The sequence below is a fragment of the Babylonia areolata genome, chromosome 1, assembly GCF_041734735.1.
Source record: "Babylonia areolata isolate BAREFJ2019XMU chromosome 1, ASM4173473v1, whole genome shotgun sequence".
In the NCBI taxonomy this organism is placed as follows: domain Eukaryota; kingdom Metazoa; phylum Mollusca; class Gastropoda; order Neogastropoda; family Buccinidae; genus Babylonia; species Babylonia areolata.
This window is the reverse complement of record NC_134876.1, coordinates 51,203,710-51,231,209: the sequence shown is the minus strand read 5'-3', so window position 1 is coordinate 51,231,209 and position 27,500 is coordinate 51,203,710. Positions and strand designations below refer to the sequence as shown.

Here is a 27,500-nt window from a genome sequence, read left to right as displayed (position 1 = left end):
ATAAACTGAAAGTATGTTGATGCATTCACCCATGTCATAAGGACCTCATGGCCAATGACATCAAAGTGTGAAAGCGTTAAAGGCGTGTGTGTGTGTGTGTGTGTGTGTGTGTGTGTGTGTGTGTGTGTGTGTTTGTCCAATGGCCGCTGAGACAGTTCAAACCCTCGTTCGTTCGTTCGTTCTTGCTATTGTTGTTTCTGTTGTCGTGAGTATTTTTTTTATTGTTCTTGTTGTTGCTATTGTGTTTTGACGTTATTCTTGTTCTTGGTTTTTGTGTGTGTGTTTTTGTGTGTGTGTTTCTTTTTTGTGTGTGTGTCCCAGCAAATAACCTCACCTGTACAGTGACCACGACCTCCACGGAGCTACTCAGAGGGGGCGATCCCCGATCAGTGGCGTACACCGTCAGCCTGACGACCCCTCCGGACACCGACTCATAGTCGACAGGCGAGCGGATGCCCACTTCGCCGCTCGTGGCGTTGACCGTGAAACTGGACGACCCTGGAAGGCTGTACAGCACCTCACTGTTGGGCGTGTTCTCCTTATCGTTGTCCGTTGCCTGAGAGGTAACGTTAACGAAAATGTTTAGCGAAGGGAGTAGATTGAGCATTTTGTGCTTCTTTACATCCAACCCTTGGAGCAAAAGTCAAAACTCATTCAAACCAAAAGAAAAAGAGAAAAAAAAAAATATATATATATTATAGACAAAGATAGATAGATAAATATAAATAATTACATATATAGTGTTATACATACAAGCATACACAGCCCAAACTTCTCAGCATCATCAGATCCTTCCACGAAGACATGAAAGGCACCGTCGTCTTTGACGGCTCAACATCAGCTGCCTTCAACATACGGAGTGGAGTGAAACAGGGTTGCGTCCTGGCTCCCACCCTGTTTGGAATTTTCTTTGCTGTGATGCTGAAACACGCATTTGGTCCTGCAGCTGAAGGTATCTACCTCCGAACCAGGACAGATGGAAAGCTCTTCAACCTCTCCAGACTAAGAGCCAAGACTAAAGTCCAGCTGAGGTGCCTGCGTGACTTCCTCTTTGCAGACGACGCAGCAGTAACCGCCCATTCAGCCGAGGACCTACAGCAGCTCATGACTCGCTTCAGCGATGCCTGCCAAGACTTCAGGGCTTACCACTAGCTTGAAGAAAACACAGGTCATGGGACAAGATGTGGACTCTCCCCCAGCCATCATCATCAATGACCATAAACTGGATGTCGTCCACGACTTCGTTTATCTGGGTTCAATTCTCAGACACCCTCTCACTTGACGCAGAGCTCAACAGGCGCATCGGCAAGGTAGCTACCACCATGACCAGACTGACAAAGAAAGCATAGAACAACAGCAAGCTGACTGAGTACACAAAGATCGAGATCTACGGAGCCTGCGTCCTGAGCACCCTCCTGTATAGCAGCGAGTCCTGGACCTTGTGTGCCCGACAAGAGCGAAAGCTCAATGCTTTTCACATGCGTAAACTCCGACGCATTCTGAACATCACCTGGCAGGACAAGGTCCCAAACGACACTGTCATGGAAAGAGCTGGATGCACCAGCATGTACACGCTGCTGAAACGGACGTATGCGCTGGCTCGGCCATGTCGTGCGCATGGACGACGGACGGATCCCTAAAGACCTCCTCAAAGACGTGTGCAAGAGGGACCTAAAAGCCTTGAACATCGACCAGAAAAACTGGGAAGCAACAGCCCTCGAACGGTCAGCCTGGAGAAAGACTGTGCAGAAAGGTCTTTCCAAGTTCGAACAGACACTCGCTCAGCAGCATGAGGAAAAGAGAATGAGAAGAAAGGCTGCAGCCCAGGCAGACAGACCAGCGTCAGACTTCATCTGTGCCCTCTGCCACAGGGACTGTCATTCCCGCGTCGGACTGGCCAGCCACACCCGACGCTGCACACCTAGAACGCAACTCCATAGTCTTCCGAGACTGAGGGATGCCTACCTACATAGCCATTGAGTATACACATAACACTGTATGCACAATGAATAAGTGAAAACCATACATATATTCTAACATATACATGCACACACCCATATCAAAAATGTATGTAAATAACATAGCATGGAGAAGAAAAGAAAGAAAGAAAGAAACCAAGAAGGAATGAGGGAAGAAATAAATAAACAAGTACGAAAGAAAAAGAAACAGATAAGAGGGAGAGAAAGGTGGGGAGAGACAAGAATATCGGGAAGAGAGGGAATTTGTATGTGTGTATGTATATACAGAGAGAGAGGGGGATTAATGAATTAATTAATCAACAAATCAATCAATTAGTTAGTTAGTTAGTTGGTTAGTTAGCTAGTTAGTCAGTTAGTCAGTCAGTTTGTTAGTTAGTTAGTTAGTTAGTTAGCTGATCAAACTTTATCTTCCAACGGTGAAGATATAAACACAACGGCCGACTTACATACCTTACAAAAAGACATACATATTCAGAAGGGAAAAAAAGAAAGCTTTATCACAGTGCAACAAGTTGTGCCTGTGGGCTACTGCACCTTGACAGTGACACCTCTGTCAAACGTCGGAGAGTTTTCCTTGAGAAAGGCCGAATACTCTGACTGTCGGAAAACGGGTTTCTGGTCATTGATGTCCTCAAGACTGACGTGCACGCGGGTGGTTGTGGTAGCGCCCCCTCCGTCTGTGGCCATGACGGTCAGATAGTACTCTGGTGTCTTCTCGAAATTGTAGTGCTCTGGTGCTGCGATGGTGGTGATCAACCCGCTTGCATTTTCCACTGAAAACCTGGGTTCAGAACCAAACCAAAAAATATAATATAATTAGTTTCAATAAGAATCTATGCTGACCACACATTTTTTTTTTTTTTTTTAACTTCGTCTACCCTCACTCAACGGTTGCTCTGAATAAACAACAACAATAAAAGCAACAACAAAAACAGCAACAACAACAACAACAAAAGCACACAAAAAACAAAGAAAAAAAACCCAAACCCAGAGCGGGCACTTACAAGCACTTGACTATCAGAAATTCTATCTCACATATTCTCATGTTGTAAATAGGGCAAACAAAAAAGAAGTAAAGATTTGTCAAAGCCACATTTGAGGTTCACATATCATTAGTATGTGACCGTCAACACTGACATGAACCAATCACCAATTCAGTAAAATACTCTCTCTGTGTGTGTGTGTGTGTGTGTGTGTGTGTGTGTGTGTGTGTGTGTGTAAAATATGATGTGGACATATATTTGGTTTATATGTGTATATTTTCTTAAAAATAAGAATTGGTGTGCAACAGATCACAATCAGATTCACATCTTCGAATGTGCACCCACGTCCGTAGTTGACGCAGCATGACAACTAGATAATGGGCCCGCTCTCCATGAAGATATCATATTGTATTGTACTGTACTGCATAGTATTGTATTGTATTGTATTACACTTTTTTACCACAACAGAAATTCGGGCTGCTCTCCCCAGAGAGAGCCCGTCGCTACACTGAAAGCGCCACCCACTTTTTTTTTTTTTTTTTTTTTCCTATCGAAGACGATTTTTCTATAGAATTTTGCCAGGGACAACCCTTTTGTTGCCAAGAATTCTTTTACGTCCGCTAAGTGCATGCTGCACACGGGACCTCGGTTTATAGTCTCATCCAAATGACTGGCGTCCAGACTGCCACTCAAGGTCTAGTAGAGGGGGAGAAAATACTGGCGACTGTGCCGTGATTCGAACCAGTGCGCTCAGATTCTCTCGCTTCCTATGCGGACGCGTTACCTCTAGGCCATATGCCATCACAATTACAGACTCATTCCTAATCTCGCTCCTTTCTTCCTTGCACGCCACTCCACCCGCTACTTCAACCTACCCCCCTCCCCCCCAAACAAAACTGATATGTAGGTATGAATTAAGTTGAACCACTGCGCTTACAAAGGTGACTTGCAATACATTGAAATGAAACACGGTAACGCTCAGATGACACGACATTTATTGATAACTTTATATCATGCACAACTTAATAGTACTTAACAAGGAAATGTGTCAGGTGATACTTAACTAAATAAACCATGAAAGACAGAAAGAAAAAAAAAACAATTGAAAGCTAGAGAAAGATACTTACAACGCGTTATCACCAAGTATGGAGTAGCTGACATTTCCAAGATCACCACTGTCTCCGTCCGTGGCCTTCACAAACCAACCAAACACTTATATAGTGGCCTTTACACGCATACCAAACATGTGTACAGTGGCCTTTACAAGCATACCAAACACAGTTATATAGTGATACTTACAAACAAACCGAACAGTTATATAGAGGCCTTTACACATATACCAAACAGTTGTACAATGGCCTTTACACGCATATCAAACAGTTAAATAGTGGCCTTTACACGCATACCGAACATTTGTACAATGGCCTTTTCACGCATACCAAACAGTTATACAGTGGCCTTTACACGCATACCAAACACAGTTACATAGTGACATTTACAAACAAACCAAACAGTTATATAGCGGCCTTTAACACGCATACCAAACACAGTTATACAGTGGCTTCTACAAGCATACCAAACACAGTCACATAGTGGCCTTAACATACATACCAAACAGTTGTACAGTGACATTTACAAACAAACCAAACACAGTAATATAGAAACCACTGCTTTATCGCACACATTTCAGGTTGTTGTTTTTTTCAATAAATTTTACTGGACATATTTTTACTGAGTGAAGAAAAACAGCCTTGGGGCTTGCAGACAGATAAAGTGGAACTATTTCTAGAGCATGTGCAGAAGCAACTAAGTGCTGAATTCAAACACCGTAACAGTAAATATTTTCAAAAGAAATACCCGTTTGAAAGTAAGGTTCATATTCTACATAGCTTACTTCGAATACCCAGACCGAACGTATTGTGGAAGTTTCTCGTTTCATGCGTCTCGCTTTTCTGCTGTGAAATATGCACCGAGACACACATAATTATTATCATAACACGCGCACACGCCCACCTACCCACATTCACACACCAAAAACGCCTCTCTCTCTCTCTCTCTCTCTCTCTCTCTCACACACACACACACACACACACACACACACACAGAGCACAGCAAAGGGGCTCAACAAAGTGACCTATCACGTGTGACATGTTTACATATACCCGTAAAATACCTGCCTGGTACTACTACAAACTGTTCGTGTTGGGACATTCAGTAAGATTCTGACTCTCGTCATAATAATCAGCAAGTAAGATATTGCTGGAGAAAGAAATAAAAGAAAGGCAGGTAGACAAAAAGAGGAAAGGCAGGCAGAACAAATAAATAAATAAATAAATGAATAAATAAATAAAAAGACAGGAAAAAAGAAACACACAAAGAAATAGAACAATAACATAGTGCGACTGATTCTAGTCGATGAGGAAGCAGATAGTAAGAGGAGCAAAGGAAAATATCTTTTTTAAAGACGTAATTGCACGTGTGCTGAATGTGCATGACTGATCCTTGCCGAAAAGGGGAGGGGGTGGGGGTGGGGGGTAGCTGGTTGGGGTGGGGGGGGGGGGTAAGAATACCTTGACCGTGGTCACAGAGGTTCCCGTGGCGGTTGATTCATTGATGCTGGCGGTGTACTCCTGGCGCTGGAATTGTGGCAGGAAGTCATTCAGGTTGTTGATGTCGAGTGTGACATTGCAATGACTGCTGCGGTTGGGGTTCACGGTTCCTTCTGCCCAGATCTTCAGAAAGCAAATGACACGTCGAAGGATTAGCGCGTCCGCGTACGCACACACGCTTGAGCGCACGTGCTCATGTACATGTGAGTTCGACCCTCTTCCACTCTCATCATCGATCCTTGTGAAAGTGACGCTTGAGAATTAAAACTGCCCCTGTTTCCTTGACAATCTCTCTCTCTCTCTCTCTCTCTCTCTCTCTCTCTCTCTCTCTCTCTCTCTCTCTCTCTCTCTCTCTCTATCTATCTATCTTCTTTATAATTTGTTTGTTTGTTTTTTTTTTTTTTTTCTGGGAGCGTGATATTCTCGTTATCTGCCGTTTGTTTTTCTGTTAAGAAAATACTGGAGACCATCTGCAGTTCCACGACTTAATGACGGCTGTCACTCTTGTTTAAAAACTGCCGCTGCGTGGAAAGACTGATGTTCACAAACGCTTTCATTTACTACCACTCACGTGATAATGATTATGATGAAGATGATGATAACAATAACAACAAAAATAACAATAATAATAATAAATTTAGTAGTAGTAGTAGTAGTAGTAGTAGTAGTAGTAGTAGCACCATCATGGTTGCCGATGTTGTCGTCATATTCAGATACTCAAAACTGCATAGAAAGAGTGTCGACTGATGCTTTTCATCTACTATACAGGCCTACAGAGTGAAAAAAAATCATCATCATCAGAAGAAGAAAACAATAGACTTTCTCTACTTCGCGTCTTTCTAATTCAGCCAAGCACTGGACTTCTGCTACTGTATTCACCAGTGGTCAGGGATCGAGGCCCCGTTTCGGCATTGTGTTGTGTCCTAGGGAAGGGCACTGTACTCCGATTTCTCCCCCACCCTACTCAGGTATGAATTGACTTCAGTCGGGAAAGGTTAAAAAAAGAGTACCCGCCTCGCCTTCCTATTCCAAGCCCTAGAAACAGATGTTTATGAAATCATTGCCATGATGGCCGTATGAAGCTATGGGATTTGAAAGAAAAGGAAACAAAGAAAATGAATAATAATAATAATAATAATAATAATAATAATAATAATAATAATTATCATATCTATATAGCGCTAAATCTTGTGCAGAGACAAATGAAAGCGCTTCCGCACCAGTCAGTCACACGCATACATAACACATCCAGCCCCAAGCACCTGCCCCAGCCCCATGAAACGAACCTGGAAATGTATTGAGGGGTTTGCCTCGTAGTCCAGCATGTCATTGTTGGCTCCCACTCTGAGGACCAGCACAGTGGAGCCAGTGGCAGTGGAGGGCACCACGTCTATGGTGCCTCTCATGTGTTCTGTCACCGACAGGCGGAACTCGGCGTTGACACCCTGAAAGCGGAACGCAGCTTAAGTCTGTTTCATTGTGGAGAGTTGCGTATTTTGTTTGTGTGTTTCCTTTCGGTTCGGTTCGGTGCCAGTTTTACGGTTTAAGTGTGTGTGTGTGTGTGTGTGTGTGTGTGTGTGTGTGTGTGTGTGTGTGTGTGTGTGTGTGTGCGTGAATATGAGTGTTTGTTTGTTTGTGCGTGTGTGTGCGTGGTGTTGTGTGTGTGTGTGTGTGTGTGTGTGTGTGTGTGTGTGTGTGTGTGTGTAAACGTGTGTGCGCGCGCGCATGTTGTGCGCGCGCGCGCGCGCGCGTGTGGTGTGTGTGTGTGTGTGTGTGTGGATGTGTGTGTGTGTGTGTGTTGTGTGTGTGTGTGTGTGCGTGTGTGTTGTATGTGTTTGTGTGTGCAAACGCACGTGTGTGTGCGTTGTGTGTGTGTGTGTGTGTGTGTGTGTGTGTGTGTGTGTGTGTGTGTGTGTGTGTGTGTGAGTGTGAGTGTGTGAACGTGCGTGCGTGTGTATATGCATGCGTGTGTGTGTGAGTGTGTGTGTGTGTGTGTGTGTGTGTGTCTTTGTGTGTCTTTGTGTGTGCATGTGTGCATGTGTGTGAGTGTGTGAGTGTGTGTTAATGATAAAAAGATAACAGGCAAATGACGGATGATTGCGTACTGCCGCACCTGGTCACTGTCGGTGACGGAGAGTTGTGGCATGGTGAGGGGCACGCCCTTGGCAGCGTTCTCATCCACAGACACCCTCAGCGAGCTTTGCGTGAACCTGGGGGCGTTGTCATCCCTGTCCCCCACACTGATGGACACTGTGCCTGGGTGGTCATTGTCAATGTGAATGATGATTATGATGATAATAATGATAATATAACAACAACAATAACAATCATCTTCATTATAATACCACCACCACCACCAACAAGAGAAAGTTAAAACATAGACTCGCTTTGTTTACACAAGTGAGTCAACAAAAACAAGAACAACAACAACAATAATAATAATAATAATATGAAGAAGAAGAAAAACGATGATAACAACAACAATAATGATATCAGTATCATTAATACAATCCCTAGTATTATCGCTATCATTACCATTATCATTATTACCAGTGGTAGTAGTAGTAGTAGTAGTAGTAGTAGTAGTAGTAGTAGTAGTAGTAGCAGCAGTCGTCGTCGTAGTCGTAGTAGTAGTAGTAGTAGCAGCAGCAGTAGTAGCAGCAGCAGCAGTAGTAGTAGTAGTACTAACAATGAACACTTAATCGGAGTTTTATCTCAAACAAAGCTCAAAGCGCTTTATATGTACAAAACACACTGATTATTAATGAGGAAATAATAAAATCAATCAAACTACTCTGCCAACAGACATAATGGCATTACCCGTCTAATTCACTTTTATATTGATAGATAGATAGATAGATAGATGGATAGATAAATATAGATATAGATAGATATAGATACATAGATCTTTCTCTCTCTCTCATATATATATATATATATATATATATATATATATATATATATATATATATATATATATATATATATATGTGTGTGTGTGTGTGTGTGTGTGTGTGCACCTATATAATTATGTATGTAGGTACGTACATATATATATATATACACAGAGAGGAAGAGAGAACTATATAACATGGCTTACCTGTAGCAGTCTGCGGTCCGTTTTGCGACGCCAAATCCTGTACTCTGATCACAAGTACTGCGGAATCTAAGGTCTCCCTGTCCAGCTGTCCGTTTATGCTTATGGCTCCTGTGGAAGGGTTTATGGCGAACGGGATCTGTAAGGAAACACACACACACACACACACACACACAACTTGTTGCAGCGTCGTTAGCTTTTGGCAATGTCGATGGTAGGCTCCTGCTCATAAATTTTCAATGTATAAATGAAAGCGAAGTAAAACATCTTGACATTTCAGGGAATGCGTTCATGCACTTGCGGTATACATAATACACGGACGTTAACACGCCCACAAACGTACCACACACACACACACACACACACACATACGCTCTCGCAGATACAATTCGTCAGTGACTACCCAATAATCGCTGAACCTGAAGAACTTAACACGATAAAGTTTCCATTTGCTGCGCAATATGTTCGATGTGGGGCTTCCCAAACTCTCGCTTCATATTTCGATTCAGATATTTTCATGGAACAGCATGCTACCACAAGCGTCTGTCATTTCAACACATCATGTAAATGTTCTTGGAAATCACCGTATCTGTGTCACGGTGTTGTCGTGGTTCTACTTCTTCTTCTACCCTTGGTAACACTCACAGATCACGAGACCAAGCAAAATGACCAGCGGACCATTATAATACTACCTGATATTGTTCATATTTGACGCACTGTTCCAAAGCATCAGGGAGAGATCAGCATTCTAAAAAAACTGTTCAGAACGATTGACACTTTTTTTTTTGAAAAGTAGTTTGATATATATCTTCTGGAAGTATTTCTAGACGCAAATGTGACACAGGGTACAACACAGTTGATTCACTCATTAGTTTGTCAAATGCATCCACGTGTTGATTTTATTCATTCGTTTGTTTGATTTTACTTTCTTTGTTTCGTCCATTAGTTCATTTTTACATTCGCTTGTTTGTTCGTCTATTTACTAATCAATTCTTTCCATCGGTACTATGGGGATGGTGGTGATTATGGGTTATTGTAAACACTATAACACACTTTTTTTTTTAATTTGTCTAAAATCACAACTGTGGATAGACGTTAAACAAAAGAACGAACTCACTGCAACGCCTCCTTTAATACTGAAACATTCTGTCATCGAACTTCTTATAATGCTCACCGTAAATCTGGATGGAAGAAGAGAACCCGAATGGAAACCTTCGGCGCTGACGATCCCATAGCTAAGCCGGTGGTCAACATCGTCGTCCGTGGCGCTCATGGTGTACACGACCCCTGCCGTGTTTTCCTCCACGGGGACACTGACGGAGCTCCGGAGGAAGTGCGGGGACACGTCGTTCACGTCGGAAATCAGCAGGCTCAGCGTGGTCGTGCCGGTGTTTTGGGGCACGCCCTTGTCCAGGGCCAGGACCACCAGGCTGTAGCTGGCCACCGTCTCCCGGTCCAGGTGACGTGACACGGTCAGGTGACCGTCGGCGTCCAATGAGAACTGGTCGTTGGCGCCGCTGCTGATGAGGAAGGTGACGTTGTTGTTTGGGGAGGTTCTGTCTCCGTCGGTGGCTGTGAAAGTGTGGACGAGGGTGCCTGGACAGGACGCAGGGTTGGAGGGTTAACGAGCTTGCAGTCAGAATCAGGTTGTGTGTTTATTTTATTCCACAGGAACAGTCACTATATGATAGGCTTGCAGACAAACGCGCGGACACGTTCGTACATATACCCTTTTTCACCTCCCACGCCCCCAGCACACATACAACACCACCAAAATCTTCACACACACACACACACACACACACACACACACACACACACACACACACACACACACACACACACACACACACACACACACACACACACACACACACACACACACACAGAGCCTGCCTCATCCCTCACCAACGGTGGCGTTTTCCAGGACGGACACAGCGCTGGGAGAAGAGGGCCCCGAGGAGAACTGCGGCGTGTGATCGTTGACGTCTAGCACAGTGATCACCACGGAGCTGGTGGAGCTTCTGCCCCCTCCATCGGTCGCCTGAAGGGTGAGGCTGACCAGCCCGGAGGGAGGCAGGGATTCCAGGTCCAGCGAGGACACTACGTCTATGGCACCGGAGTACCTGTTTCCAAGGATGAATCGGGACTTCAGTCCTGCGGGATCGCTTCTTAGGATGGTATAGGTGATGTTGCTGTTGGGAGTCCCGGGTTCGTCTCCATCCACGGCCTGTGAGGGACAATAGCGTCAACATGATCAGTTCTGTCAATGACAGCAGCTACTTTGGCTTCAGATTAATGAATCGATATTGTTCTTCATATTCAGAGTCCGGCAAATGCAGGTCTGTTTTTTTACAAAAACACCAACAGGATGGAGTTGCATATAGGTTGCATATGCTTCAGTTCATTTACTGGTTTTGTACCCGCGTAACTTTTGAACCTATTCAATATTTACATTGCACCCCATCCTTTTTTTTAAATAGTAATAATATATGGATAGTACATAATAACGACAATATAATAATAATAATAATAATAATCCTTAGTGTGCAAATCATTATTGTTACATTTTGTTTTTTAAAAAAGTAGTAGTAGTAGTAGTAACAGCAGCAGCAGCAGCAGTAACAGCAGCAGTAGCCGCAGTATTGACTCACCTTCACAAGCGGCGGGCTCTCAAACTGCGTGCTGCCCTCCCTCAGAGCGGCAGTGTACTCGGACCGATCGAAGTGCGGCGACAGGTCGTTGATGTCGGTCAAGGAGACGGTCAGCAGCGCGTTGCCCCGTCGTCCCTCGTTGTCGGAAGCCAGCACGGTCAGCTGGTAGGTGTTGGGCAGGGTGTCGTAGTCCGTGCTGTTGGTCAGAAGGGTCACCTCGCCCGTGGAAGGGTTGATGGTGAACCTGGAACGATCCCACCAGGGGCGGTGCTATGCATTGGGATTGTGTTGTGTTGTGGTGTGGTGTGGTGTGGTGTGGTGTGGTGTGCTGTGTTATGTTTGCTGTGCTGTGCTGTGCTGTGTTGTGCTGTGTTGTGTTGTGCTGTGTCGTTTCGTGTCGCATTACGTTAAGTTACGTTGCAATGTGTACATTTTTGTTGTTGTTTGTTCTCTCTCTCTTTTTTTTTTTTTTTCGGTGCTATGTATTTTAAAATGTTTGTGTTGTGTTGTGTCGTGTTGTGTTGTCTTGTGCTGTGCTGTGCTATGCTGTGTTGTATTGTGTTGTGTTGTGTTGTGCTGTGTCGTTTCGTGTGCATTACTGTTCGTCACAACAGTTTTCTGTGTGATTTCGGGCTGCTATCTCCAGGGAGAACGCATCGCAACAATGAGCGTTTCTTTACTGTTTTGTTTTTCTTTTCTTCTTTCTTTCTTTTTTTCTTTCCTGTCGAGATGTGTGTGCGTGCCAAAGCACATCAGCGGGTCTGGAGAGATGTACTTACAGATTCTCTGCACCTTGCAGGGAGTAGGTTATCGTGCTGAACTCAGTGCTGCGATCATCGTCAGTGGCCTGTCCGGGAAAAACAGAAACGAAGTCACTGAAAGCCTGTGAAGCAAAGGTTTTCGGGTTTTTTTTTTTTTGTTGTTTTTTTTGTTGTTGTTGTTTTTTTTTAACTTTCTTTAAGTTTTGAGTTTCAAGGAGGAGTGTAAGCGTACAGACAGATCCATACATGCTATACCACATCTGCTGGGGAAAATAATAATGAAATAAAGCAGGACATGCCTAGTCTTCGCATAAACTCTACTCCCTGATAAAGCCTTGAAAGCCCAAAACTAATAATGGAAACAAAGGGGTTTACATCCACACATGCACGCACACGGACACTACCGTGCAGATACACAAACACACACACACACACATGCACAGAGAGAGACAGACAGACAGACAGACAGACAGAGAGAACGTTGTTCTGTCTAGTATATCGACCAAAGTTAGGGATTCAAATATGTATTGTCTGTATTCTGGAAAAAGAAGAGAGATCAGAGTGAGATTTACCAACACCCCGTTTACATGTTTTGAACAGGATTTGTCTTCAATATTCACCTGTAATTTTTGTCAACAATTCGCACTCTGTTAATAACTTAATGCTTTGTATGTCACTCAGACATGGCTCGTTTTCGGACACACACACAAATACACACACACACACACAAACACACACACACACGACCACCACCACAACCACCACCAGCAACAACAACAAAAAACACAAATCAAGAGAGGCAAGGCCTTCAAGACTCCTGATACTCTTAAAAAAATCTAATTGTCAAAATGTGTTCTGTATTTGTTATTATAAAGCTTCGGGTTAAAAAAAAAAAAAAAAAAAAGTCCTAACCAGATTCGAACTCCCGCGTGTTCGGGTGAGAAGAAACAGTCTTACCCATTACACTATCGTGGCTCCTTAACTGACGTTCTAAAATGTAATATTTGAACATACTTTTTTAAAGGGCGATAAATCGATTGAGGTATTTGCTGTGAGAACGCTGTTTAAATCATATTATTCTGGTGTATCTTGGGCGCTCAAAACATATTTAAGGGCAATAAAAAAAAATAAAAAGGTTAAAAAAATATATTTTTAAGTCCGCGGTAAAGGAGATGTGGCTATCGCCACAATCACACTGCAACATTTAGCCGTTTTCTCTGGATCTAGATAGATGTACAAGTTTAGTTACACCCGCCGGGAATGTAGTACGACACGGTCGATTCAATTTTTCTTTTATGTTCATTCTTGTTTTATAGTTTTAAAGTTGATATGAAAATTTAGTATTTTGTTAAACTAATAACATGTAGAGCCAAGTACAAGTACTTCTAAACGTCGTATGAAGTGAAAAGGAATTCATTTTGAGAAAAGTCAAGACTGGAAATTTTTACGTTTCATCAACTCAAGGGTATTAACTCGCATGGTTTACAATTTTTAACTGTGAATTCCGACTGATTCTGTGGATATTTTTATGGCAGTTTGGGGCATAATCCAGTAAGTGATGAGGCGTTCACAAATCTTTCTCTGAATAAGTATTTAATGGTCTCCTTCTCCAACTTTCCATCACATGTTATCGTGTATTGTCCATTGAATAATGGATTGAACGGGCAGGTCAACAACTTGAAACAAAATGGCGTCGTTCGCGTTCGCGAAGAATATGAGCACGCGCTTTGAATATGTATAAATATGTGTACGCAACTGATTTTTGCCCATGACCTTCAGGGCTCAACCAATAGATCTATAAAGTCCACTCGTCCTATTGATTTTAGTATTTTCCGAAAAAGACCACTTTGGTGAATGAACATAGTGAAAGCCCTGTACACTGAGAGTAAAACACACAAGCTTTTTATGTATTGAGTATAATTTCAAAATGTAATGTTTAAGATGAGAAAGATCAGTTTAAAGCAAATTAAGTCCCCTAGCATTAATTACAGATTAATTTCCCTTTTTTAACTATCTGCACCAAAGTTTTGCAAAATAAATATAACTTCCATGCTTAGCAAAAGAAGTTCCTGTTTGAACAGAAACAAAAACAAAAAAAGATAAAAATGAGTGCTCTTGTTGTTGTGCCAGAATATCAGATCAAAGTGCCAAGTTTAGAGAATTTAAAAAATATATATATCACAGTAAATGCAGTTTGCATATAATTTGGCTTCTTTTTTAATTTTTCGTGCCCATCCCAGAGATGCAATATTGTTTTATGCCTAATTTGGTGTCAACTGACAAAGTATTTGCAGAGAAAATGTCAATGTTGAAGTTTACCACACACACACACACATACACACACAACCGAATACCGGGTTAAACATAGACTCACTTTGTTTACACAAGTGAGTCAAAAACAAAACCGCACGCACGCACGTTTATACAAAGAGAGAGAGAGAGAGAGAGACAATGAGACGGAGAAAGAAGGTAATGATTTTGACTCTCTCGGTGGTTCAAGAACAAGATCAACAACGAAATAACAAATGGAAATACTGAAATCTTAACAGAAGAGAGAGAGACACACATAGATTGAGAGAGAGACAGAGAGAGAGAGAGAGAGGGGGGGGGGGTGGTAGAGAGAAAACGATATAAAGACAGACGGAGACAGAGAAAGAGGAGAAGAACTCACCGTGACGGTGGTCACACTGGTTCCAGCAGGCAGCGCCTCTGGAATGGCAGCGTGGTAGGTCTCGTTGACAAAGTGAGGACTGTGGTCATTCTCGTCCTCCAGACTCAGAGATATGGTCACCGTGCCAGTGCGGTGCTCAGCCGTCTCCGTTTCTCTTGCCAACAGCTGGAAGAGTATTGCGAAGTATACTTTGTGAAAGTGCGAGCGCATGATTATTATGTTACTTGATACAACTGATAATAATTATGGTTCATCAGCCGTCATGTTGTGAGCACAGTACAAGCTTTAAGTTAGTTTGTTGATGCTCTTTTGTCTTTGTTTGCATTGTAATCATGTGTACTGTTGAACAATTAAAGATTATCTAAACCAAGTGCTAGCGCGACTGATGTCTGACTGAATGACACAGGTAACGAATGATAAGGGCCTAAAGGCAACTGCCAGTCGGCTCCACTCAGGTTTATAGCTTGTGCAAATTACAAATGTCTCCGACAGCGATTAGAATTTGGTCTCTGACAACTACTACTACAACAACTACTACTGCTACTGCTGCTGCTGCTACAACTATTGCTGCTGCTACTACTACTACTACTACTACTACTACTACTACTACTACTACTACTACTACTACTGCTACTTCTACAAAGAATAGTAATCATAACGTCCTGCCCTATGATAGGTCGGCAAATCAGAATCATGGTTTGAGTGTGCGTCTTTGCTGTCTGGGTAAATCAGTTTGTGCCCTAGCGTGCCTGGTGACCTGTCACATACTTAATAATTTTAACTCTTTGGATTCTACCTTATGAGAGGACGCTTTGTCAGAATCACAGTGGACTGCGCGATGAGGCGTGCTCGCCAGGTCAGTGTGATGACGTGTTCCGGAAAGGCCAGTCGCTCTCGCGCCGCCTGGCGCGCACGCTTCATCGAGCACTCAGCTGTTACTTATTTCCTCGCGCCCTTCATAGCGTAGAACTGCAGTCAAAACCTCTACTTTAACAAGGTAAGTCTCGTTTAACCGTTCAGTTACCCTTTTCTAAGTCTGTGTCGCTAACTCGTCTCGAAGTGGCACAACGATATCAAACTGCTTGGAAGTGCGTGTAGCTGTTGATGGGATTGCTCCTTCGTGTTGTAGTCATCACGTGTGAGGTGGGTAGTATGGAAATTAAAATATCACTTAAAACAGTAATTTCTTCTCTTTCTTCTTCTTCTTCTTATTTTATTTTATTTCTTGCGTACGTGGGTGTATGCGAGTATGTGAGTGTATGTATGACTGTGTGTGTGTTTGAGTTTGTATGCGTGTGTGTGTGTGTGTGTGTGTGTGTGTGTGTGTGTGTGCGTGTGCGTGTGTGTGTGTGTGTCTGTCTGTGTGCCTGTCTCTGTGTGTGCGCGCGCGAGCGTTTTTGTGTGTATTTATGTAAGTCAAAGAAAGTGAGAAATAGAGAGAGAGAGAGAGAGAGACAGAGAATCGGTGACAGAGACAAAGAGACAGAGAGATAAAGAGATAAACAGTTCAAGTGTTTTTGAGTGATTTGAGGGTAAGTGTGTGTGTGTGTGTGTGTGTGTGTGTGTGTGTGTGTGTGTGTGTGTGTGTGTGTAAGTGACAGCGAGAGACGATAAATGGAGACGGACATAGAAAGAGAGACACACATACACTTAAACACACACACACGCACACGTAAGCACACACACACACACACACACACACACACACACACACACAGATAAAGCATCAAAGCTACCCGTACCGTTATATTTAGAGACGTGCGAGCTTCGTAGTCCAGAACAGAGTTGTTTTTCACTCTGATAAGCAGATCCGCAGACGACAGGACAGTGGCCGGCAGCACCTCGAAATATGGACTGGATGAACCCGTGACAGACACTGAGAACTTACTATTGTCTCCCTGGGAAAGAAAAAAAAACCCACACATTTTGTTTTAGTTTGTGTAGGGGGTGTGAGGATGGGGACTTCAACATCATCATATTTCTTCTTCGTTCGTGGGTTGCGACTCCCACGTCCATGCGTGCACACGAGTGAGCGAGTGGGTTTTTACATGTGTGACCATTTTCACCCCCGCCATTCAATTAAGCTGTCATACGTATCGGGTAGGGGGGAGAGGGGTTGGGGGGCGGGGCGGGGGGAGCTTAGGGGGAAGCATAACCCACCGCACGCTTATTACAGTCTCACTGATGAGCGCGTTTGATCTTCTGCATGTATTTAGTATTTGTATTTCTCTTTTCTTTTTGTTTTGTCATAAACCGATTTATTTATGTGAAACTCGGGCTGCTCTTCTCAGGGAGAGCGCATCGTTACACTGAGAGCGCCACCCTTTAATTTGTTTTTTCCTGCCTGCAATTTTGTTTTTTTTCCTATTGAAGAGGATTTTTCTACTGAATTTTGCCAGGGACAACCCTTTCATTACCGTGGGTTCTTTTACGTGCGCTAAGTGCATGTTGCACACGGGATCGTCTCATCCGAATGACTAGCGTCCAGACTCAAGGTCTAGGGAGGGGGAGAAAGTATTGGCGACTGAGCCGTGATTCGAACCTGCGCACTCAGATTCTCTCGCTTCCTAGGCGGACGAGTTACCTCTAGGCCATCACTCCATGGGACAAGGCACGAAGGGGGTTCAGGCACTAGCAGATCTCCAAATCTCTTGTCCTGGGAGATCGGAAAAATCTCCATCCTTTACACACTAAACGCCGTGACCGGGATTCGAACCCCTGACCTTCAGACTGAAGGTCCAACGATTAAACCACTTGGCTGTTGTGCTCGTCTGACTCATATTTTCACTTTTTTGTCGCCTCTATCCTATTCTGTCCCATTTTTTTCTGTTGTTTTAGCGGTTTAGTTTCAGTTTCTCAAGGAAGCGTCACTGCGCTCGGACAGATCCATATAAGCTACACCACATCTACTAGGCAGATAGTTGCCTGACCAGCAGCATAACCCAAAATGGGTAATGTTCAACTTTAGAATACTAAACTCAGGGGGGCTGTTTAGACGAAAAACAAAGGGTGTTTTAGGCTCACCTCGATGCGCTGAGTTGAATGGAACCCTCAGCTAAGCTCTAGGACCACACCTTTACCATGAAACTGCGACAAATACACAGTAAGCTGAGTACTCCTTCCCCACCTGCACGCCATTTTGACTGCTGATCACGTGGGTGATCAGCAGTCAAAATGGCTTGCAGGTGGTTGCTCTGGCTGTGATCGGCTGAGCTTACTGTGTATAAAATTGTCGCAGTTTCATGGGAAAGTAGTGGTCGTACAGCTTAGCTGAGGGTTCCATTCAACTTAGCGCATCGAGGTGAGTCTAAGGCACCCTTTGTTTTTCGTCTAAACAGCCCCCCTGAGTTTAGTATTCTAAAGTTGAACATTACCCCCAAAATGTTCGTGTTGATCTTGAGTTTGCATTTGTCTATTCATTATTGTTACTATATTATTATTATGATTATTTCTTTCTTTCTAGTTTAAAATTAATCGGTAAAATATTGACTTTCATTCTGCGTGCGTTCGTGCGTGTGTGCATCGTGTGTGTGTGTGTGTGTGTGTGTGTGTGTGTGTGTGTGTGTGTGTGTGTGTGTGTGTGTGTGTGTGTGTGTGTGTGTGTGTGTGTGTGTGTGTGTGTGTGTAGATAGATAGGCAGATATATATTAAATCTACTATAGTGTGTGTGTGTGTGTGTGTAGATAGATAGGCAGATAGATATTAAATCTACTATAGCTGCACACACACACACACACACACACACACACACACACACACACACGATGCACACACGCACGAATGCACGCAGAATTTTATATATATATATATATATATATATATATATATATATATATATATATATATATATATAAATATATATATATATATATATATTTATATATATATATATATATATATATATGTATATATATATATATATATATATATATAGAGAGAGAGAGAGAGAGAGAGAGAGATACAGAGAGAGAGAGAGAGAGAGGGGGGGGGAGAGAGAGGGAGAGAGAGAGAAAGAGAAACATTGTCAGTGTCGACAAGGCACCCACCTCATCCAGGTCAGAGACTCGCAGAGGCGCCATGAAGGTGAGGGCGGTGCCTTTGCCCATGTTTTCTCTGATGCTGGCACTCACGGTTCCCTGTGGGATGAAGCGTGGGCTGTGGTTGTTGATGTCCACCACCGTCACCGTCAACGTTGCTGTGTGGTGAGAATGACAGTGAGTTTGTGTGTGTGTGCGGGTTGTTGTTTTTTTTTGTTTTGTTTTTTGTGTGTTATATTCTTCATGACCTGTTATCGTTATTACATGGTGTGTGTGTGTGTGTGTGTGTGTGTGTGTGTGTGTGGGTTTGTGTGTGTATGCGTGCGTGAGAACGTGCGTGCTTGTATGTATGTGTGCGTGTGTGGCAGTGAGGATTTTCCAAGTGTGTGTGTGTGTGTGTGTGTGTGTGTTTGTGTGTGTGCGTGTGCGTGCGTGTCTGTGTGTTTGAGTGAATGTGTGTGAGTGTGTGCGCGCGCGCGTGCTCGTGTGTGTGTGTGTGTGTGTGTGTGCGTGTGTGTGTGTGTGAGTGTGTGTGTCTGTGTGTGTGTGTGTGTGTGTGTCTATGTGTGTGTGTGTGTGTGTGTGTGTGTGTGTGTGTGTGTGTGTGCAAGGCACAGAGAGAGAGTGTGTGTGTTTGTGTGTGTGTGTGTGTGAGGCACAGAGAGAGAGAGAGAGAGAGAGAGAGAGTGTGTGTGTGTGTGTGTGTGTGTGTGTGTGTGTGCGTGTATGCGTGCGTGCGTACCCGCGCGCCCGCGCGTGTGTGTGTGTATGTGTGTGTGAGAGGGAGTGAGAGAGAGAGAGAGAGAGAGAGAGAGAGAGAGAGAGAGAGAGAGAGAGAGAGAGAGAGAGACAGCGTGTGCGCGAGAGTGTGTGATGTGATGGAGGTGAATTTCATCATTTTTTGATAGTCGAAACATATACAGAAAAATTAAGAGTCCTGGTATTTGGATCCTTTGGCTAACCATTTGTGGTCTGTGGCGTGTTCACACTCCCGTTGGTGTCAGTGACTTGAACTCGAAGAACGAACATTTGCACTGCGGTTCTGTCCAGTGTTTCCTTGGCCATCACCTCTCCTGTGTTGGCATTGATTTCCATCCAGTCCTGCGGAACCAGAGAAAGAAATTTGTAATCAGCGCATTTCTTTTTTGCTATCATTGTGTTTTTCATAATTTGTTTATTTTTGTCATGACATGTGTCAGAGAAAAAGGGTAATGTATTGTTCTGCCGGTGATATTATTGAAGAATAAACATCGGTCAGTGTTTGTGTATAGTGTGCAGGTCTTTATGCTTGCGTGTACGCGGGCGCGTGGTGTGTGTACGTGTGTGTGTGTGTGTGTGTGTGTGTGTGTGTGTGAGTGCGTACCTTTTCATTGTCTCCCCATCAGCCTCCATCTCTCCCTTCTCTCTTTCTGTGCCATTAAGTTATGCTCAGGCTTATCCCCGCAAACACAACAAACTATATCAATAAAATATAAAGAATATCCGGATACAAACAATTATGCTGCGTGCGTGTGTGTAGCGCTAAAACTAAGAAATCTGAATGATTATAGATTATAGGTCTATGCATTAATATCTTCAGGGCAGGAATAAACTTATAAACAACCAACCAAAAATAAACAACAACAGCACTGAAGTTAGAAAGTAAACATGCGAACAACCATCTCAACATCCGCACGCTCCACTCTTAATACAGAAACAAAACAAACAAAAACGAAAATAACAACAGCAACAGCAACAACAAAAAAAAAACCCTCAGAAATAAGTACGATAATTATAAACATAGACTCGTCATCCATCAGCTTACTTGCACTCAAAAAAAATAAAAGCCTTCACATCATTACAGCCTATCGTTTGCCCTCACTAACTCATGGCCAACAAAAGAAAAGCAAAAACAACATCATACACACCTCAACACGTAAACCGCCGGGCTGCGCAGAACTGTCCCTGTACACAATCCTGTACTGAAGAGCACTGTTCAGATCAGGGTCCGCGGCCGACATGTCGTACAGCACACCACGGGTACCTTCGTTCACGCTGATTCTTGCGTTCTCCTTCGTTCCGAATGACGGCAGCTCATCGTTGACGTCAGCGATACGTATGGTCATCCGGGAGGAAGCGGACCTTGGGGCCGAAGCCCTGTCTCTGGCCACAATGACCAGCGTGTAGCTGGATAACTGCTCACGGTCAAGGTCTCCGGAGACGGAGACGGTTCCAGTGTCTGGGTTGATGCGGAACCGATCTTGTCCTCCGCTCTCGATGGCGTAAGTGATCAGGTTGTTTGGGGCGCTTCCGTCCGCGTCGCTGGCACTGACGTTGAACACGAAGGACCCTGTGCACGAGCATGTAGAAACATGTGCAATAAAGTGCAACGTTTTCCCGCATGCACACACACACACACACACACACACACACACACACACACACACACACACACACACACACACACACACACACACACACACACACACACACACAAACCCACACAATCTCCAAACACATGTTCACACATACTTACACTTATTGACACACATTCGTGAACGCGCACCCCCAACGTGCACACACACACACACACACACACACACACACACACACACATCCTGATCCGCTAAACCACACCTTCACGGCGCATATTGAAGAGAAAACACACACACACACACACACACATACACTACCTGCACTGGTTCTTTCTGCAATTGTTGTGGTGAATGGAGCATTGTGAAGCACTGGGTCATTGTCGTTAACGTCCTGTAACGCAAAGGATAATGGGGCATCCTTGTCATAATATGGAACAGATTTGCAAATAGGTAATTTTGCGCATTGGGGAAACCTCTGTATTTCTCTTAAAAAGAACTAGCATAACTCTACCTGTGTGTGTGTGTGTGTGTGTGTGTGTGTGTGTGTGTGTGTGTGTGTGTCTGTATATCTGTTACTCTGGTTTGCGTATCTTTGAGGGTAGTACGTGAATTATTACCCTGAATCATTGAAGAAACAGGTAAACAACTATCTTCACAGTGTGTTAGGTAAAAAAAAAAAAAAAATTCGTTCCCCTCTATCATTCTTTCCCGTTCAGTTTATCTACCTGTCTGTCCGTCATTATGTATGTATGTATGTATGTTAGTCTGTCTGCTCCTCTCTTTCTCTCGCATGCAATGACATATATAATGTAGTATTGTGAAGTGTAGACCCTGTTTCAGGGCAGCGACTGGATGTAAAAAAAATTATAAAAAAGCGCGCCAGTGCCTATCTATTATCCTAGAAAATATAGATTTTTGTCTTGTCGTCTCTCTCTCTCTCTCTCTCTCTCTCTCTCTCTCAATCGATCAATCAATCAATCAACCAATCTAACTATCTGTATGATTCTGCCCCAAAACACTTACAATCAGTGTGATCATGACAGTGGCCGATGCCGACTGTTTAGCAGGCTGGCCGTTGTCTGTCGCCGCCACCACCACTTCCACCACCCCCTCCGACCCCGCCGGCGGAAACTGAATCGTGTCGTAATCCAGTTTCTGGAACACGGTGAGCTGTCCGGTGAAGGGGGCAAGACGGAAATGGGACTGCAAGCCTGCAGGCAATGTGCTGCGAATGGCGTACGTCACGTTGGCGTTCTCCGTTCCTTTCTGGTCTGCGTCAGTTGCCTGAAAAAAAAAGAGAAGAAAAAGCGATGGGTTATAATAATAATAATAATAATAATAATAATAATATAATAATAATAATAGTAATGTGCATTTATATAGCGCCTTTTCTCACTAAGAGCTCAAGGCGCTTTACATGAAAGAAAAATATTACAAGTAACATAAAACATTCATGACAACTCTTTCTCACACTCACACTCTCCCTTTCCCACTCCACAAACATCCAAAGTGAGCTGACATGGGTGGTGCTGGAGAAAAAGGAAGCTGAGTGTACTTATAGATAGGTTTTAAAAAGATGAATCTTTAGTGATGAGCGAAAAGCAGAAATAGAATCAGATGCACGGATATGATGAGGAAGGTTGTTCCAGATATGAGGAGCAGCAAAGAAGAAAGAACGTTCACCATAGGTTCTCGTATTGACACAAGGGAGTTTCAAAAGGTACCAGTCAGAGGAAGAGCGGAGATTTCTTGTGGAAGTGTAAACACTGATAAGGTCAGAAAGATTATTAGGTCCTGCGGAGTGGAAAGCAGAATAGCAGAGACACGCAACATTGTATCTAATTCTCGCTTCAATTGGGAGCCAATGTAGAGTGCATAGGTGAGGAGAAATGTGATCCGTACGTGGGACTATGAGTCAGACGGGCAGCATTGTTTTGAAGTTTTTGAATTCGTTGAAGAATATTTTGTGGACAGCCTGTGAGAAGAGAATTACAGTAGTCAATTCGTGACAGCACAAAAGCAGAAATAAGAGTTTTAGTAGTTTCAACAGAAAGGTACTGACGGATAGAGTTGATGCGAAGAAGTTCACAATTGACTGTGCGTATGCATGCATGCAGGCTAGTGGTAATATAGCCCGTCCGCACAGGAAGCGAGAGAAATCTGAGCGTACCGGATCGATTCCAACACTCACCAGTATTTTCTCCCTCTCCGCGAGACCTTTAGTGGTGGCCTGGACGCTAGTCATTCAGGGCGAGACAATAAACCGAGGTTCTATGTGTACCGTGCACTTAGCGCACGTAAAAGAGCCCACATGTATTCCACATTATTCAGCTGTTAACCAACACTGTATGGTATACCTCGTTTTCCCCTACCACCTGTCCCGCCTTGGGAGTTAATAAGAGCAAAAGAGGACATTTGTGCTTCTAACACAACAAAATGGACAGCGTCCATATATAATAGCAGCATCTGTCACGTCTGATTTGGAAGAACCTCTTTGATAATCAGTAAAAAAATTTACAACGATGGTTCGGTTGTGAATGATGGTGGTGTGGGATCCTGAATTTGCTGTTTAGTATTTAGGCAAGGGCCATTTAATTTTCACGGCTGAGCTGGAGGTCATCCTTGTGACTTCAAATCATCTTTTCAATCGCAAATGACGATAAGTAATTCAAGTTCATGTGTAAGGCATTCTAAAAACAAGTTTGCTTCTTTTTTGAGAATAATCATAAAGAAGACAAATAATCCATTCAACTCGCTTTGTAGAAGACACTTTCAGCTCGGCCATTTCTGGTCATAATTCTTTTAACCCCCTATCTCCCCACATCCCACGTTTTTTCCATACTTTTGCTAGACCTTTTTCATGTTTCAAAATGTTTACAGTCCAAACTTGGCCAAGACAAAACGAAACAATGCAAATAATAACGCTATTACTACTACTGCTACAAATACCACTACCACTATTACTAATATCAAACTCTTGTACTCCTCCTCGTCTCCTCCTACTGCTCCTCCTCCTCCTCCTCCTACTACTACTACTACTACTACTACTAATGATGATAATAATCATAATAATGGAAACACACCCATAAAATATCTAACCTGATGTTTTTGATTGTGTTTCCATTATCATCATCATCATCATCATCATCATCATTATTATTATTACTATCATTATCATCATCATTATCATTATCATTATTATTATCAATATCATCATTATAACCTGAAGCGTGACGGGCCGGCTGAACTGGAGACTGTCCTCCCTCAGCGTGACGTCATACTGACGACGCAGGAAGACCGGGGGGTTGTCGTTGACGTCAGAGAGGCGGAGGGTCAGCGGCACGGCCTGCTGCAAGCCTCCCCCGTCGGTGGCCACCACCATCAGGTCGTAGCGGTCCTCCCTCTCCCGGTCTGTGTCGCTGGAGTTGACCGCCACCGCGCCAGACCGTGCGTCGATGGTGAAACTGGAGAGAGAAGAGGAGAAGTTTCAGTTTCTGTAGCTCAAGGAGGCGTCACTGCGTTCGGACAAAACCATATACGCTACACCACATCTGCCAAGCAGATGCCTGACCAGCAGCGTAACCCAACGCGCTTAGGGAGAGGAGAAGAAGAGATAAGAGGAGAGGAGAAATGAATTGAAATTGAATTGAATAATTTTTATTTTCTGAGGGTAACAGCGTAAGCAAAACAATGCTTTTTTTTTTCATCCAGCCCTCGAAGAGGAAACAGTAACATTGATGAGTGGTGGCCTAGAGGTAACGCGTCCGCCTAGGAAGCGAGAGAATCTAAGTGCGCTGGTTCGAATCACGGCTCAGCCGCCGATACTTTCTCCCCCTCCACTCGACCTTGAATGGTGGCCTGGACGCTAGTCATTCGGATGAGACGATAAACCGAGGACCCGTGTGCAGCATGCACTTAACGCACGTAAAAGAACCCACGGAAACAAAAGGGTTGTTCCTGGCAAAATTCTGTAGAAAAATCCACTTCGATGGGAAAAACAAATAAAACTGCACGCAGGAAAAAAAAAAAAAAAAAATGTGTGACGCTGTTGCGTAGCGACGCGCTCTCCTTGAATTTCACACAGAGAAATCTGATGTGATAAAAAAGAAATACAAATGCAACAATACAAATTCAAATAGACAAAGAGGGGAATCATGATCTCAATACAGCATGCAAATCATGGAGAAGAGTGGAGAGGACAGGAGATGAGAAGTGAAGGGGAAAGATGAGAGGAGAGAAGAAAATGGTTATGTCTGCATTACCAAGTCAACCGGGTTCACAAGGAATATTTGGAGGCGGAAAATAACGCGGGTTCATAATGAACTTTTTTTTTTTTTTTTTTACTAATTTAACAATGTTTCAATGAATGAATGGTTTATTGTTATTTATTCATTCATTTATTTATCGTTTTTTTTAATTATTATTATTTGTTTATTCTTTTTTTTTAAAATTTACTTATTTACTTGCCTATTTGTGCATGTATGTATGTATTCATTCACTCATTCATTTATCCATCTATTTTTCATCCTCTGTATTGTGTTCTTGCTGTGATGGTTCTATTCTCTCAATACATGATATTTCACATTGACGATTACGAAGTATTTTCGAACACACACGACTTTTTTTCCCTCTCTTTCAAGACCTGACTTCGCGCGTTGGGTTACGCTGCTGCTAGTCAGGTATCTGCTTAGCAGATGTGTTGTTGCGTATATGGATTTGTCTGAACGCAGTGACGCCTCCTTGAGTGACTGAACTGAACTGAACTATGACAATGTTCAAATTATTGATTTATCTATTTATTTCAGATAACAATGACTCAGTTGGGAGTGCTAGAGGTGTTTCCTCCAGATACCCCAGGTCAACAAATGTGCGTATTTCAACAGATGTCAACAGATGTGCAGATCTACTAGTACATTGAACCCCCTTCGTGTTGTATGGTTAAGATCAAGTGCGCACGCCAACGACCCCATAGATCATGTCAGCATTCGGTCGGTTATGAAAACAAGAACATACCCAGAATGTATGGCTTACCTATCTTAATTTCATCTGTGTCTTAAAATGTTATAATCATTTTACTGTATATTTTTTTTTATATCACTGAAATGTTTCACTTTATCTTAAAATGTGATTTTGTTTTCTTAACTGAATGTCTTCTTTTTACATTATAATTCATAATTATGTGCATCATGATCAAGGAAGGGTGCGCCAGTTGCTCATTCGTTTATCGGTTTTATTTGTTGATGAGCATTTGTCTTTTTAAATGTTGTAATTATCTTACTGATTTTTTTCCCTTTTTTTATAATGAATGAAAATATACATATATGCGCGCACACATACGCGTGCACACGCTCTCACACACGCAGGCACACACGCGCACGCGCACACACACACATACCTACGCATGCACCCGCGCGCGCACATGCACGCCCACGCGCGCACACACACACACAACACACATAGTTGTTTCATGCTAAATTATAATGTAATATGATCTTACCCAGATGTTTTTCTTTTTACATGATAACTGATGTGTGTGCGGTGATCAGTGAAGGGTGTGTCAGTTTTTCGTTTACTTTTGTATTTGCTGATGGACATTATTGAGTGAGCCGAAAGAGAATTTTCTGTTTTGGTTGAAGCAGACAATAAAGTGAACTGAACTGAATTGAATACACCGTTGTATGGCTGCCCACATGACGGGGTAAACGGTTATGAACGTACAAGGACCGCTCTTACAGAGAAGAGTGAACGTGGGAGTTAAAAACCACGAACTGAAATAAGGAAGATGAAACAACTTCCAATTTTCCACCAACACAGTGAAAAAAAAAAAAAAAAACAAACAAACATATGTCATAACATAATACATCATAACATGAAAAAATGTGACATAACTCTGCATGGCAGACAGAGCTCAGCTTAGTGCACGCGCAACACGTTACAATGCAATAGGGAAAAAACAAAAACAACTACAAGCATAAAAAATACAACAAAAATGGGTGGCGCTCCCAGTGTAGCGACGCGCTCTCCCTGGGGAGAGCAGCCCGAATTTTAAACGGAGAAATCTGTTGTGACAAAAAAGAGTAATTCAACACAATATAATACAATACAATACAATACAACACGACACGAGAAATATAGACTCACATTCCCCGTGCGTTGGTCAGGGTATAGGTGATGCTACCGTAGTCTCCTATGTCTCTGTCTGTCGCCTGAAATCAGTTGGAATTATTTTCAGCTGCTGTGACAAGGCTTTCTCTTGATGCGGCGAAAGCTCTGTGTGTGTGTGTGTGTGTGTGTGTGTGTGTGTGTGTGTGTGTGTGTGTGTGTGTGTGTGTGTGTGTGTGTGTGTGTGTGTGTG

At 43.1% G+C, this 27,500-nt stretch overlaps 1 protein-coding gene across 1 annotated transcript in view; it reads right to left on the bottom strand.

The window, feature by feature from the left end:
* The window catches only part of LOC143284044 (cadherin-23-like), a 107,188-nt gene that overhangs the window by 67,664 nt on the left and 12,024 nt on the right, over positions 1-27,500 (bottom strand). Inside the window, exons 9-28 of the mRNA XM_076590686.1 lie at positions 27,287-27,351; positions 24,369-24,609; positions 22,169-22,429; positions 21,464-21,536; positions 20,699-21,120; positions 19,754-19,892; positions 18,801-18,949; positions 16,497-16,652; positions 14,755-14,919; positions 12,102-12,169; positions 11,323-11,566; positions 10,577-10,898; positions 9,843-10,264; positions 8,672-8,807; positions 7,685-7,827; positions 6,858-7,016; positions 5,533-5,694; positions 4,090-4,154; positions 2,514-2,760; positions 335-556 (exon numbers count right to left, since the gene is read on the bottom strand). Coding sequence (XP_076446801.1) covers positions 335-556; positions 2,514-2,760; positions 4,090-4,154; positions 5,533-5,694; positions 6,858-7,016; positions 7,685-7,827; positions 8,672-8,807; positions 9,843-10,264; positions 10,577-10,898; positions 11,323-11,566; positions 12,102-12,169; positions 14,755-14,919; positions 16,497-16,652; positions 18,801-18,949; positions 19,754-19,892; positions 20,699-21,120; positions 21,464-21,536; positions 22,169-22,429; positions 24,369-24,609; positions 27,287-27,351 — 3,861 coding nt within the window. The remainder of the gene's footprint in view (positions 1-334; positions 557-2,513; positions 2,761-4,089; positions 4,155-5,532; positions 5,695-6,857; positions 7,017-7,684; positions 7,828-8,671; positions 8,808-9,842; positions 10,265-10,576; positions 10,899-11,322; positions 11,567-12,101; positions 12,170-14,754; positions 14,920-16,496; positions 16,653-18,800; positions 18,950-19,753; positions 19,893-20,698; positions 21,121-21,463; positions 21,537-22,168; positions 22,430-24,368; positions 24,610-27,286; positions 27,352-27,500) is intronic.